Source organism: Diabrotica virgifera, chromosome 3, assembly GCF_917563875.1.
Source record: "Diabrotica virgifera virgifera chromosome 3, PGI_DIABVI_V3a".
Taxonomy (NCBI): Eukaryota; Metazoa; Arthropoda; class Insecta; order Coleoptera; family Chrysomelidae; genus Diabrotica; species Diabrotica virgifera.
Genome location: NC_065445.1, coordinates 256,496,325 through 256,513,357, shown reverse-complemented (window position 1 = coordinate 256,513,357; position 17,033 = coordinate 256,496,325). Strand labels below are relative to the sequence as shown.

General features: G+C 29.4%; 1 protein-coding gene across 1 annotated transcript in view; it reads left to right on the top strand.

Annotated features, from left to right (window-relative positions):
* Positions 1-17,033, top strand: part of LOC114338748 (RNA-binding protein RO60-like) — a 56,779-nt gene that overhangs the window by 8,758 nt on the left and 30,988 nt on the right. The window contains exons 3-6 of the mRNA XM_050647333.1: positions 2,084-2,283; positions 8,540-8,745; positions 12,146-12,489; positions 14,964-15,198. Coding sequence (XP_050503290.1) covers positions 2,084-2,283; positions 8,540-8,745; positions 12,146-12,489; positions 14,964-15,198 — 985 coding nt within the window. The remainder of the gene's footprint in view (positions 1-2,083; positions 2,284-8,539; positions 8,746-12,145; positions 12,490-14,963; positions 15,199-17,033) is intronic.

Below are 17,033 nucleotides of genomic sequence, written 5' to 3'. Positions count from 1 at the left end.
TAAATTGACTAATTCTAAGTAATTTTAGTTCTATAGAATTTTAACTTAGATAATACTTTTCGAGTTATTTACGATTCAAAATTTTTATTTTTTGACAAAAAATCACATTTTCGGGCGATTTTCACAAATAACTCAAAAAGTAAGTATTTGATCGAAAAAAATATTCTTAGCACAAATGTAGCACAATATAAAAAAATGAAAAAATTCTGAACTCGTAAAGTCTATAGACCCAGCAAATGCAAAGTTGTAGGTCATGAAAAATACGTTCTTATTCGTCAAATTCCAAATAAAATATTTCAACGTGAAATAACCAAGAAATGAAGCACTTTTCGGGAAAAACCAATTAAAAGTTTTTTAATAAAGCTTTATTTTTATGTTTTAAAAAAGATTCTATCATCAAAACTAAGAGGGTTATGCTCAAAATCAAGTTGACCCTTTTTTTTTTGGTAAAAAAATCGTGAAAATCTCCCCCTATTTAGCACCGCAAATGAAATTAATAGTTACCGCTTTACAAACAATTTACTTTACTTATCTATTTTTTACGTGACTGAAAGGACCTGAACGAGTCGCTAATCACGAGTGTATGCAAAATATGAACAGCCATATTTGAACCAATTTTTGTCTAACAAAAAAACAAAATGATTCTATCATATTTATAAAAGCAAAACCTACCTACTTTTTACTCCTTGAGATTTTTAGTATCCCTAATACTTTTTAAATTATTTTGAAAAAATGGCATTTTCCAATATTTTAGGATTTTTTTTAATATTGGTAAAACCAATTTTTTTCAAAACTAAGCACTCCTAACCGGTAAACCTTACAGATCGTATAAACAATACACATATAAAGTAAATGGTAAAGCGGTAACGATTAATTTTATTTACGGTGCTAAATAGGGGGAGATTTTCACGATTTTTTTTTACCAAAAAAAGAAGCGTTTATTTAGAGCGTTACACGCTTAGTTTTATGCTAGAGACTTTTATATAAAATAAAATTAAAGATTTTTTTAAACACTAAAATGTTTTAAAATTTTGCTTGAAAATTGCTTAATTTTTTGGTTATTTCAAGTTTAAAAATTTTATTTAGAATTTGACGAATAAGAACGTATTTTTGATGAGCTACAACTTTGCTTTTACTGGTTTTATAGACTTTCTGAACATATTATTTTTTTGCTTTTTTAAAAGCTACATTTTTGCTAAGAATATTTTTTTCGATAAAATTACTCGAAAAGTATTGACTTAGTTTAAAAATTATATAGAACAAAAGTTTTTTAGAGTTAGTCAGTTGATCCATTTTGGGACTTTTAAACGCGCGTTTTTTTTACCCCCGAGAAGGGGTAACTGTAACTGCCACCCCAAGTAAAAGCAACCAACGGTACAAGTTCAACTTTGAAGTAGACAGTAAGTAGAACTTAAAAACAGATTTTCATACAACTCAGAGTAGACTCTGAAAATTACACTCCAAGACGGTCATTTACTGGGCTATTGTTGTTTATTTGTCCCGATCTACAACCCTAAATCCCGATTTGTTTTTGCTTACAGTCGGAAAAATGAAAGAATACCCATGAACGAACATATAAAACCTTTTTTTCTGTCACCGTGTCACAAAGAAAATTGTCCAGTGCAAGTACATGTAACAATAATTATTACATGTACTTGTGCTGGCCAATTTTTTGTGTGACACAGTGGCAGGAAAATATAGCGTGTTTTATATGTTCGTTCATGGGTATTCTTTCGTTTTTCCGACTGTATGTACCGATTAAAAACAAATCGGACCTGGCAACACTAGTCACAGATGTCATAGAGCGAGTAGCATGTCTGAAGTGGAATTGGGCGGGCCATGTACCCAGAATGAAGGACGGGAGGTGGACCCAAAAAATTACAGTGTGGAGACCAGGAGCAGATAGAAGAAGTAGATCTTATGTATGTTAAACGAGTGTAATTCTTCTAAAACGTTTTTTAGAAAACTCGTTATTATGAAGTTCCATATCGTCAGAGATTCAGGAATGCTGATGAGATTCTGAGATTCAGGAATGTTTGATGCTATTGACATTACATCGGCCAATGTTTATCTTCTGTTTCAGCACATGAGATAGTTCTCAGTTACATAATGAAAAAGAAATGTGTCGACACAGAAGACGATGAAGTCAAGAAGAACTTGGAGTATATGAAAAAATGTGACGAACTAAGGAAGGCTACCGATAAAAAGGATGCTGTACCTTTGGTTACTGAGCTGAAAGCTTCTATTAAACTGGTTGACGGTACATTGCGTAAGTGCGCCGCGGTAAGTTTTTGAATGCAAATTTATATTTTCATTAATTTTATGTTTCTAGTACTGAGCTTCGAGTTCATGGTTGGAAAAGAGTACTTTTAATATTTATGCTATCCTTTCGTACCATGTCTGTAATTATCGTTATTCCAGCAAAAATAATCAAACAAAAACGTTTAATTATGTATAACAAATATTACAAAAATTAGTATTAAGAGGCGTTGTATCCTAGTGTAAAAGTACGAAATTCTCATATACTTTTTTTTGGAAATTTCTAAAATAAAAAGAACTGTACCAATTGTTTTTAAAATTTGCACGAGCATTCTGGGCCGCCGAGAGGGATGAGCGGGCCCCGGTAAAAAGGGAAGGGCGGGCCCCCGGCAAAAAGTGAAGACCGAAAAAAATTATTTAATTTTTATAGAAATAAAATTATTAATAATAATAAACATTTGAAATATAAATTTGATTAAATTTTTATTATATTTATAATAGTGAAAATATTAGGTGCTTTTCGCATTTTCCAATTAGCAAAAATGTCGCTAATTTTCGAAAAAATCGCATGATTTTGCCAAATCATTCTCAATTCACAAACTTGATAGGCAGCTAACCGATCCTGTTTCATTGTAGCTATCATTACCTCATAGCTTTTTTTATGCGAAAAAGAAAACTAAAGGATCTTCTGCTTCTGCGACTGTCACCGGTAATGTGCAAAATATTCTTAACACAATAACGATTCAAATTTGAGATGTTTAATTTTATTAAGCAAATCTATTGGAGAAAATTAAGATTCACCAATATTATCCTTGTACATATATCGCTTTCAAATGAAAAATTTCATCTATCAATAATTCTTCACTGATGTCTTCTTTATACAACTCGCGCAATACATATATCAATTTTTTTCTTAATTTTGTCGTCATCTTTATCTCGGAATATCCATAAAATATTAAATAGCGAATGAATTTTATTTTCCGCATTAAATCTTCTGGTTAAATTGCTTATTATATGACAATATTAAAAAATATTTCCCAGCGAAATATTGCGTCGGGCTCAAAATTTTTAGTCGCATCACTACTAACTAGGCCCAGGCAAATTATCAAAAAATCTCATAGGATTTTTTCGCCGTTTTTCTTTATTTAATGTAAATTCTGGATTTATTCCATAATTGCTGATAACTAATTTAGATTCTTCAATATAGATTCTTCTGATTTTTTGTTAATATTCTAGAAGCCCTGATATATTTTTAATCTCCATATCTATACCATATTTTTTCTGACTGCACTGTAGTATTTGACTCCTGTGATTTATTGCTGTTAAAATTTTAAACAAAATCGATTAAAGGTGATAATATTAAATATAGCCGGGTATTATCTAATTAAACGCATTATGGACATAAAGTGAAGAGCAAAAAAAACGGAAAAAATTACGTCTTTGGTCTGTTCGATGCCGGGCCCCTTACATCGCCGGTCCCCGGTAAAATGTACCGGCTGTAGCGCCCTCTCGGCGGCCCTGCGAGCATTTATTATAAAAAGAAGTGTATGTAAAACAATTTTCTTAAAAATATATTCAAAATTAAACGATATATGGCCATCTACTGGCATTGTGAAAAAAAAATCAGCATCACTGCTGCAGTGATTGGGACTAATAGAGACGTTGAAACATAAAATTTCAAAGTGATTATTGAAATATAAGTTATTTCCTATAATACCATCAACTAGGATTTTTGAAAAATATTAGAATTTGGAAAAATGACTAAGGGGAAAAACCCCTAGTTGATGGTATAGAAAATAACTTATATTTCAATAATAACTTTGAAATGTTTTATTTCAGAATCTCTATTAGTCCCAATCACTGCAGCAGTGGAGCTGTTTTTTTACTCCAGCAGATGGCGTATAAATTGTTTAATTTTCAATATTTTTTTATGTACATTTTTTACATGTACTTCTTTGTATATGCTTTTTCTCATGAGGATCTTTCAGTGCATCACAGTTTTTCGATTTCTTTCTAACGCATTAAATTGTATGTGACAGAAAAAAACGCACGTCGTTGATTACATTTCGTCGGTGACATTTATAACATTTATTCTAGTTGTCAATAGATGGCGCCATAATCGAAAATAAAATAATTTGCGAATTATGTAATATATCTACGAATATAATCTGAACAATTTATAAGACTATACAAATCAAAGAAAATACCATTTTATAAATGCAATAAACCCAATTGGTTTGATTTTATGCCAAATTGCAAATAAAATGTGACAACTGTCAGATTTAACTAAAATGTCATGTCACTAAAATGTATATTATCACGGACTTACCTTTTTTTTTCTACCATTTGTGACGCACTGAAAAATGCTCATGAAAAGACGCATAGTAAATGCTTATCCCAATTTTTCAAAACAATTGCTACAGTATTTTTTATTTTAGAAATTCCCAAAAAAGTATGTGAATTTCGTACATTTACACTAGGATAGCCCCTTAAACTCAATAGTCTTGTAAGCTGAAATGCGTCGATTTTCACTGTGCCCAGCTTTCGACAACCTCCCAGGAGTCTCAGCCTCCATATCTCCCAGACACTACACTTTTCACTACTTACAATTGATATTCTTTCTTTTGCATTACCACTTTTTGCTGCCCCATCTACATATTGAGCTTGTCTACCTATTCAATAGACAAGCTCAGTACAAATAATAGACATCCTTCTGACATCCACAGGCACATACCTAAATTCAATTAGATCAACTAATATATACCAAGGGGCAGATATAGGATCAAATCATAATCCTGTTGTATCCAGATTTTATGTCAGCTCGATAACTAAAAGTAACAGAGAAGAAATACAGGTATCCCGGTCAAGGCATAGTTAAGTTAAGTTTTAAATCAAAATGAATGAAAATACACTTTCATTATTCGTCGTTATTCTTTTTTTTTTTCAACTAAAGAAAAAAAGTATATTACTTTCCGAACACTCTCTGACGATTTCAGCTTTATCAGAGCAAATTAAAATATATTCCTACCTAAATATAAATGGAAAAACGTTCGTAGTAAGAAACGTTCAACAGCTATTCCTCTTCTCTATTATAAATTACTCCTCGATTCGAAAATATATTCCGGTGTTCATCACTTTAAAATTTGACAGACAAAAAAGAAATTGAAAATAAATTTTGTCACAACTTTAAAACGCATTTTTTTCAAAACTGCTTTGTTCAAAGTCGGTGGATTTCAAAAACTACTTGATCGATCCACTTGAAATTATCCATATATATTGTTTAGACATTTCTTGAGGTAACGCTGTTGAGATATTTTTTGCTTTATGCATATTTTGTGTTTAACAATAATAAATATGTTAATTTTCATCATTTTTTACAAAAAATTTATTATTTTGACTTCTGAGTAATAAACAACTCAAAAATCGTTAAAACAAAAAAAACTCTACAGCGCTACCTTGAGAAACTCATAAGCTAACAAAATCTTATTGATTTTTTTGTTATACATGATCCAAATCCATTTGTTTTAGGAGTCTGTAACAATTTTCAACGTTAGCTTGTTTTTCCATATTTTGCCTTGAATTTTTTTTTGAATATTCCTTGAATTGCACCGAATATGTTTTTTTAATTTAACAGTAAAATAATTCTACCATTGTCTCAAAATATTTACAAAAATGTGCTTGAAATGTTGATTTCAAACCATACCCTCCTTAACAAGGTTTGGCAGAAATTTTTGTTGCCGACAATGTCCAAATATTCCCAAGCTCAGTGAATCGACTATAGCAGCCATTCTAGATAATATATATATATATATATATATATATATATATATATATATATATATATATATATATATATATATATATATATATAAAACAAGGCTGAAATATTGGGGTAGCAGCAATCTCAAAGAAAACTCTTTATAATAGTTCCAAGCTTTCGAAAATGTTTATTTTCATCATCAGGGAAACTACAATCATAAATAGACAGTATTTAACAAATAGGCTAACTGAAATCAATAATAATTGCTATCTTTGTGTTACCAAAAATCCAGAACACCACAGTTTCCTCTCACTAAACCAGGTGTCGAGGATCCCCAAAAACACAAAAACAACAAAAAATTGTTTTGAGAAATGCAGAGTCAATACTTTCACTAAAAACACTGCACATCACAAAACAATCTTACTAAAGAGTTACTTATATGTTTGTACTTACATTATTTGAGGATGTTGAGCCTAGTTGTTAAACACTGACATATAAAACGAAATTTTGTCCTGGTACAAATCGTATATAAAAATTAAAATTAAAAACTATATATAAAAAATTGTTCTAAAAATCGAGTATAAATTGAAAAATGGTAAAATATTTTAAAAAATGATGTATGTCAAATGGCATTTTTGAAAATGTCTAACAAATGTTATATCGATTTTTATTAAATTTTGTTTGAATTCATACGGAAACGTCACTACCACTGAACCAATTATAATTATTTAATAAATGTTTTTTAAATTTTGAAATAGGAAAATTCCGAAATGAGAATAAAACAGTTTTAATCAATGCAAAGTTTTTTTAAAAGTAGATGTCTTTTTTATTATGTGATTTATATTGAAAAACTCTATAAATTATATATTAAATGAAAGAAGAATTTGAATTATTAAATTTAAATTGGTTATTTTTATCTAAGGTGAGTAAATAAGAATAAATTTCACTGAGATGTCTTACATCTGATTTTTTGTTTATTGAATTTTCTTCTTGAAAGATAAAAGCCATTTCCAAAAAGAGTCTTTTGTTATATGAGTTCTCAGAAGCTAGTACTTTAGTATATTGATAATCCATTGTATGACCCTCTTTGGAAACGTGTTCTGCTAAAGCACAACGTTCAGGATGTAGTCTAGAATCACTTTTATGTGATATTATTCGAGATGATAAAGTTCTCGAGGTGATACCTATATAGTTCATATTACAACTATGACAAGGTATACTATAAACTACATTGGAACAAGATAATGCAGGAGTTTTATCTTTCAGTCTAGTAAAAATTGAGTTTATAGATAATGTGATACTATTAGCTATTTTTATGCCACTAATTTGATTAAAGATTCTGCATAGCTTTGGTGTGATGTTTTTAATGTAAGGGAGTGAAAAATATTTAAAGTTAATGGGTTCCTGGTTTTCTGTAACATTAGGAAGATTATTTAAATTTTGGTTGTTAATACTATTATTATTTGTGTATGAGATGTCAGATGTGTTAAAAAGTAATTTCTTTATAAGGGTTTTTGGATAGGAATTGTCAGTGAATATATTAAATAATATTTTTAGATTTGTATTATGAAATGAGCTGTCTGATATTTTTAAAACCCTTGATTTCATTTGTTTTATTAAATTAACTTTTTGAGAAAATTTATGGTATGACCAATAATTCATATACCTACCTGAGCTTATTGGTTTTTGGTACCAGTCAATCATTAAGGTGTTTGTAGTAGTATTACGAATAAATTTAGTATCTAAGAAGGGTAGAGTACCATTTTCATCTTCTCTTTCTAAGGTAAATTGAATGTAAGGATCATAACTGTTGAAGATGAATAAGATTTCATCCAAGGCATTGGAAGGTAGGCTAAGTATTATGTCATCAACATATTTCTTAATAAAACAAAGGTCAAAAGGTAGTACTGGTATTACTACGTCTAACAAATCGTCCATCATTTAATATAAGTAATTAATATAAGCTTTAATTTATAATTAATTTAATATAAGCTCAACATCCTCAAATAATGTAAGTACAAACATATAAGTAACTCTTTAGTAAGATTGTTTTGTGATGTGCAGTGTTTTTAGTGAAAGTATTGACTCTGCATTTCTCAAAACAATTTTTTGTTGTTTTTGTGTTTTTGGGGATCCTCGACACCTGGTTTAGTGAGAGGAAACTGTGGTGTTCTGGATTTTTGGTAACACAAAGATAGCAATTATTATTGATTTCAGTTAGCCTATTTGTTAAATACTGTCTATTTATGATTGTAGTTTCCCTGATGATGAAAATAAACATTTTCGAAAGCTTGGAACTATTATAAAGAGTTTTCTTTGAGATTGCTGCTACCCCAATATTTCAGCCTTGTTTCCTAACTGTTCAGCAAATATTATATACCTGTTATATATATATATATATATATATATATATATATATATATATATATATATATATATATATATATATATATATGAAGCGATTAATATGTTTTCTTTTTAATAAAAAAATCATTAAGACTTACGTTAAATGAATTTTAGATATGGGCCGCCATAATTCCGAATATGTCCATCAAAGAGATACTAAAAATACTTCCCAAACTGTATAAGTATGGATTTCTTAAGAAAGATAAGACCATGAATGTCAAAATCTCAGAAATTTTAACGACCTCCAGCAAGGTGATCGAATGCGGAATTCATCCAATGGAAGTATTTATTCAGATGAAGAATTTTGAAGCCGGGGGAAAGTAAGTACAGTCCATCCAATATAAATACAGTTGCACGTAATCCGCGGCATAGCACGTGACGTCACAGGATAACCAACACGAAATATTTAAGTCGTAGGTCTGTTCCTTTTTAAAATCGTTTAGCCGATTACACTGGAATTACAGCCACTAGACATATGTTATTATACAGGGTGATTGATTAGTAGGGTAAAGCTCAATAGCTCCGCTACAGTAATAGATAGCAATAAAAGTTAATAACAAAAATTTCAGCCACCTTTGAGCTTCACATTACAAAATTAGTTAGAATGTTACAGGGTGTTCGATAACACAGTGGCAGACCTAACTTATGTTTTTTTTAAATGGAACACCCTATATTTTATTTTAAATTCGAAATCCTATTAACTTCTCCATCACAAAAATATAAAGGTTTGTTATGTTATACAGGGTACATATTTACAAAGTTATAACCAATTTTATATGAAAATCGTAACAAGTTCAACTGCCTGTATAAATAAAAATAAGCAAAACAACAATGGTTTATTATTGCCATATTTTTAACGTATTGTCAAAATTTTCAGGAATGGTCGATATTGCTAATTTTCTTTATATCAAATACAGGGTGAGTCAAAACGCAAGTACATTATTTTCTCAGTAATTTTAAATGGAACACCCTGTATTTTATATCACTATTGAAAAGTACCATTACCGTACTTTAATTTTTAGATAACATTACCTATGTATAAATTTATTAGTTTTCGAGATATTTTCATTTTTCAATGGACCAGTAGCGTGGCCACCCAAATCACCAGAATTTAATAAACTGGACTGATTTTTTTGGGGTTACGTTAATAATGAAGTTTATAAAATACCTCCAACAACAAGGGATGAGATGAAAAATAGAATACAAAGTGTATTTCGATGTGTTAATTTACAAATGCTCCGTAGAGTAAGTAGCTCACTCAGTGATCGTTTTTAGGCGTACATAAATGTGTTAGGAGATAATTTTGAACACCTTATGTAATTAAATATTAAAAATATTTTATTAAAAGTAGCTTCTAATTTTTTCAAACATGTTTTTTTTTGCAAAATGAATTACTGATAAATTGTTTCGTTCTTTATTTGTTACATTGTTACATTCACATATAAAAGTAGTGTTTAATTGTCTTCACAAAATATTGTATTTTGTGTTTGTGTGTTTTTTTGTAAAATTTATTACTAATTTTTTTTGTTTATTTGTTGCATTTACATAAAAAGATAGTTTTTAATTTTTTCAAAAATGTTGCATGTAGTGGTTTTGTTTTTGTTTGTAAAATGTATTACTAATAAATTATTTCTTTATTTGCTACAATGTTACATTGATTACCGGATTGATAATCGGTAATCTTCAATTGTCAATTCAGTCATGGCTTACTTAAAATTTAGAGAAATTTAAACACCTAAAATAATTTGCTCTGAAAAATGAAAATATCTCGAAAACTAATAAATTTGGGCATAGGGAATGTTATATAAAAATTAAGGTACGTTAATGTTACTTTTCAATATTGATATAAAATACAGGGTGTTCCATTTAACATTACTGGGAAAATAATGTACTTGCGTTTTGACTCACCCTGTATTTGATATAAAGAAAATTAGCAATATCAATCATTCTTAAAAATTTTGACAATAAATAAAAAATATGGCATTAATAAACCATTGCTGTTGTGCTTATTTTTATTTATACAGGGAGTTGAACTTGTTACGATTTTCATACAAAATTGGTTATAACTTTGTAAATACCCTGTATAACATTACAAACCTTTATATTTTTGTGATGGAGAAGTTGACAGGATTTCGAATATAAAATAAAATATAGGGTGTTCCATTTAAAAAAAAACATAAGTTAGGTCTGCCACTGTGTTATCGAACACCCTTCGTAACATTGTAACTAATTTTGTAATGTGAAACTCAAAGGTGGCTAAAATTTTTGTTATTAACTTTTATTGCTATCTATTACTATAGCGGAGCTATTGAGCTTTACCCTACTAATCAATCACCCTGTATACGCGTAGAAATAATATTTGGAGATTTCTATTAATGTAAACTTACGGGGAACGGAGCAAAATGCAAAATTTTGACGCATGTCAAAATTTTCAGTGTGTCTTAAATGTATTAATTTTTTTCGAATCCTGAGAAAACTAATAAGTATTTTTGAAAAATTTAAACGCAGAATGAAATACCGAGGGCCGAAAGTCCCTTAGAATAAATAAAAAGTTTCTTTTGAATAAAAAATATTTGCAATTAAAAATCACACTAAATTTTCTATTTTATTTTCACCTCTGTAACTTATTAAAATAAACATTATAGAAGTTTTCAGGGACTTTCGGCCCTCGATAATAATATAATCTTTCATTGTGTGTTTAAATTTTTCAAATATAATTATTAGTTTTCCCAGGATTCGAAAAAAATGAATACATTTAAAACACATTGAAAATTTTGACATGCTTCAAAATTTTGCATTTTGTTCCGTTCCTTTTGCATACTTCTTATTTTGTATTTTATTCATTAAATAAAATCTGAGAACAACTATCACAATAACAACCCAAAAACTATTACACAATTCAAAAAACATTTTTTTAAACACTCACTATGGCAATTTGATAAATAAATTTCCACGTCAAATTAAATTGTTGATCAAGAATAATTTTTTTGGCGTTTTTCGACGTCATACGTATAAGTAATTATGAATGAATTCAACTAACCACGTATGAGACCTAGCTTTATTTCGAACTATCTCACAACTTAATATGTTTTGCATCTTTTTCGTTATTTCGCCTGTTCTTAGCGCACTCATCACTGTATAATAGAGTCCTTTTCGTGAGCATTTTTCAGTGTGTCACAGTTTTTCGATTTCTTTCTAACGCATTAAATTGTATGTGACAGAAAAAAAGGCACGGCTGTGATTACAGACATTTATAACATCTATTCTAGTTATTATAATTGTCGATAGATGGCGCTATAACCAAAAAAAAATTATTTACGAATTATATAATATATCTACGAATATAATCTGTACAATTTATAAGACTATACAAATCAAAGAAAATACCATTTTATAAATGCCATAAACACAATTGATTTCTTTTTATGCCAAATTGCAAATAAAATGTGACAACTGTCAGATTTAACTAAAATGTCATGTTAGAACAAATGTCATAATGTGTATTATCACGGACTTACCTTTTTTTCTATAATTTGTGACGCACTGAAAAATGCTCATGAGAAGGACTTTACCCCTTCACTGAGTCGGATCAGATTCTAGTAATGATGATAAAAATATGATATTATGTTAAAAATATCTTATGTAATATCCCTCTGCTTATATCATCTTGTACTTATTATTTTTGCAATATGATTTATGTATTAATTACTTATTTTACAGACGTATAGATCCGAAACTATTGCAACACTTGGTAGCCGAAAAGAATTTATCCGAAGAAGAGGTAGCGAAACTAAAATCACCGGTTCAAATAAAGAGCCCGACCTTCATCAACACCATTCAAAAGTGCATGAACATATCAATCAATAACGTGAAAAGCACTAATAAGCGGTTCTTAATCACTGTGGACGCCACTAACAAGATGGATACCCCATGTATTGGCAATAGAAACATATCGAGTGTCGAAGCTGCCGCAGCTTTCATTTGGTATTTTTTGAGGACAGAAAATCATGTAACTGTGGCTGTTTTCAAAGAGTCTGAGATTGAAGTTATTCCCATGGACAAAAGTAAGTAAAAATCTAGTAAACCTAAAACACATAATATGTTTTTAAGCTTCATTTTGGTTAGAACGTATTTATTTTATAGAAATTCTTTTGTGCAGGTTGATTTTTAGTCTAGTACATTGCACATAGCACATTGGAATGATATTGGGTGTGCATGACAGTCTCTTCTTCCATTTCGCACTTTCTGCACCATTTAGTCTGAATTTGCCCTTGAGTGGCTCTTCATTATGATCCCTTACCAAACACTTCTGAATCTCGTTTTTGGTATCATCTTTAGTGATGCAGCAATGGCTCTCAACCTTTTTGAGTCATGTACCACCAAATTATTTTTGGTACCACCTAATTGAAATACCTATCTAGCTAGGTAACCTAAGCAACTCTAATTTATATCTAACAATAAAATACTGAAAACGTTTGTTTTCTATACTTCCACAAAATTTATTACAACTATGTGACTACAGCTGTTTCGGCGGAGTGCCTTTCTCAAGTGATTTAGATTACTGTGGGTGTGACTTTTTAAACCAGTCACACAAGTCCACCAGGGTGGACAGTCACCACAAGTTAGTTTGTAAACACCACTCTGTAGTTGTTTTCTCTTTCGGCTCTTATTGTTCTTGATATATTTGCTTAAGTTGTTGTTAGTTCTGAAAGCTGGTGTTATTCTTTTCATTTTTGTGTATCTGGCTATTTTTGTTGTTATCTTGCCAGTATATGTGATAGAGCAGAAGGTACTGGGTTCTTTCTGTGGTGGTGGATAGACTAATTTCAGGGCTTTTTTATGGAGTTTTTGGTTTAAAATTTTGTTAATGGTTTGTTCGTTATAGCCATTGTTTACTGCTATTTGTTTAATGGTGTTCAGTTCTATCTCGAAGTTATTTTTTGACATGGGAATTTCTGTCAGTCTATGTATAGTTCTATGTTAGGCTGCTAATTTGTGTTGTGTAGGATGGGATGATGAATTGTGTGTAGTTGTGTCAGTATGGGTAGGTTTATGAAATAAACCTACATGAGTTCTCCGTATATTATAAACCTACCCAAACTTACACAACTATACACAATTCATCATCCCATCCTATACAACACAAATTAGCAGCCTACCATAGCATGATACATAGACTGACAGAAATTACCATGACAAAAAATAACTTCGAGATAGAACTAAACATCATTAAACAAATAGCAGTAAACAACGGCTATAACGAACAAACAGTTAACAAAATTTTAAATCAAAAACTCCATAAGAAAGCCCTGAAATTAGTCTATCCACCACCACAGAAAGAACCCAGTACCTTCTGCTCTATCACATATACTGGCAAGATAACAACAAAAATAGCCAGATACATAAAAATGAAAGGAATAACACCAGCTTTCAGAGCTAACAACAACTTAAGCAAATATATTAAGAACAATACGAGCCGAAAGAGAAAACAACTACAGAGTGGTGTTTACAAACTAACTTGTGGTGACTGTCCGAAAACTTACATCGGTCAAACTGAGAACCTTTGACAAACGGATAGCAGAACACAAAAGTGCTTTGAACAGTAGAAAAACAGACACTTCTACATACGCACTTCACCTTCTAGACCATAATCATTCTTTTAATGAACAGTTTCAAATTCTGCATATTCAAAATAAAGGCCTTAAGCTATCTTTATTAGAATCCATGGAAATTAATAAATTTAAAAATACAGATATAATCCTGAATGACCAACTCGAGACAAACAGCTCCTCACTCCTCAACCTCTTCAGTTAAAGACTTTAAAAAGGCACACCCATAGTAATCTAAATCACTTGAGAAAGGCACTCTGCCGAAACAGCTGTAGTCACATAGTTGTAATAAATTTTGTGGAAGTACATATAGAAAACAAACGTTTTCAGTGTTTTATTGTTAGATAAAATGAACTTCCATCAAGTTACGGTCGAATCCATCAATTATCTAATTTATATGTTGGTATTTTAAAGAATGGATAAAAAATTCAAAAAGAATAATTTTTTTTAGGTTATTTTTAGGTTTTATATGTATAGACAGAATAATTAATTAATGAGAAGGTTGTGCTTGAGTATTTCCACTTAACTTGTTAATATCTGGTTCAGTGCTACTCAGATATAGTCGAAGATGAGGTTCTACACTAAGTTTTTTTCTATATAAGTTCTTAATATTTAGTATTGCAAAAAATCCATTCTCGCACATGTGGGTTGTCAAAAGGGTACCTCTAAATATTTTTCATATTTATGTGTTTGTGTGTATGTGTTTTATAGGCACTCGTTTTAACAACCAACTGGCCAGTCAATTTGTTTTGAGTTCTCTCTTTTACAAAAGTTTTTATATTTCAAAAATGGGACGATTAGTAGTAAAAAGTAGTGCTTTTTGTTAATTTCCCAGTTAATTTGTTTACAATAATTCAGAAACGTAGATAGTCTCATTTTAAAGATAAAAATGAAGTCATGTTTTATATTTGTTATAATATATTTTGTAGAATTACAAATCCACGAATACGCTCAGAAGATTAAAGAAAACGAAAACGAATATTTAGTTGTGTCCTCTCCAATCGAATGGGCATGTAAAACTAAAAAGAAAATCGATGTGTTTATTAATTTCATACACCATAACGAGTACCACTCTACCATTCCAAAAGATGTGAAGGAGAAGATGAAGAAGCCAGTCGAAGTTTTAAAGAATTACAGACAGAAACTTACATTGCCAGACGCAAAGTAAGTATTTTTAACTTTCTTAATAGGGGAGTGCAATTAGAACGAAAACATGCATGGTTTCGGAAAAATTTAAACAAGCTTATATTTTTCTAAAACTTTTTTTGTTAGTTTATATACATATTAAAGTTAGAAGTTTCACTCGCAGATTTGGCCACTAATTGTTTATTAATTGTTTAAACAATAACAATTGTTTTGTATAAATAGTTTTAAAAATATCGATAAATTCATTATTTTACTTTGATCAAATATGTTTCAATTTTGTTTTTGATCATGCTGAATCCGAATATTCATTGCAATTTGAAAATTCTTATACTGAAGCTCTTTAAAGTGTGTCTGCGTAGCTAGAAACCACATGGAAAACTTTTTTATTATCAATTTTATTATTCCTAATAAAATGCTCTGGATAGTCAACAATCTAAAACTTAACCATCATATATCAAATTTTGTCAATTTTATACGAGTTATGTCAAAAATATGAATTTCGTTAAAGAGTAAAGTACATTTATATTCCAGAATATCAAAAAATGCTATTATGAAAAGTTGTTTGAAATTAGACACTATATCTAAATATACAATTACATCATTCTAATCGAAAAAAAAAAAATTCAATTTTTTCTCAAATTACGGATACTCATCATCATTTTATTACAATTATGATAACTATTTTATTATCACTTTTACGAAAAAGAAGTTATTCTTCATAAAATGCTCTCCCTGGTCTAAAATCTAAGATAAAATCATCAGATATCAAACTTTTTTAATTTTATACGAGGTATGTAAAAAATATGAATTTTTTTAAGAGTTAAGTGCCTTTATTATTCACAATATTGTAATTAGAAGGATGTAATTGAACACTAAAAAAAATTTTTTAATTTCAAACAACTTTTCCTAATGACAATTTTCGATATCGTGAAATGTAAATCATATTTTTTGACATATCTCGTATATATAATATTATAAACCTATAACATAAATTAAATTTGATATTTGATGATTACATCTTAGATTATATACGATGCAGAGTATTTTATAAAGAATAACTTTTTTTCGTAAAACTGATAATAAAAAAGTTATCAATAGGTTCCAAGTTACGCAGACATACTGTATAAGAGCTAAAAAAATTTTTTTGCTGAACATTTATTATTGTTGAAGCTTATTATTAAATGTATTTTAGGTAAGTTTTACAGAAAAAAGTTTTGATCACTATGTATAAACATTTTTTTAGCTGGTAATTTTCGGTTTTTGTATTACATTTTTGTTATTTTTCTTAATTTTCTTAAAAAGAAATAGTTTATTTCATTTCTAAAGTAAAATAATTTAGTGCATTTTAAAGATTACATTCTAAGCTTTAAAAAAGCACTTATAAAACTGTAATAGATCTGTTCAAACTTGAGTAATACCGCCTTAAAGTGGTGGTAATTCTATAAATCTACGAAGATTTCAAAAATTACAATTTTTGAGACGTCATATCATTTGAATTCAATTTTTGAGATTTTTTTTGAATAAAACATCATTTAGTAAGATGCTTGAAAGGTAAGCTGTGCAAAATTGAGAGTTTTATAAGAAAAATTGTATTAGTTACACATTTTTAAATCATTTTTAAACAAAATTTATGTAAGGTTCACTTTCCGCCCACACCGTACTTATGCCCCTACATTTTATTTCTTTCTATTATAACCATAAGATAGCTTAATTATTCTTGTTTCATCTTCAATTTGTAAAATTTTATTTGATCAATTAGTTAAAGAATTACATTAAAATAACTCATCCGTGCACTTCGCTGTACGTTAGTTTACAGTGCGCCAATGTTTGTGAGAAGGGTGACTTTAGCGTTA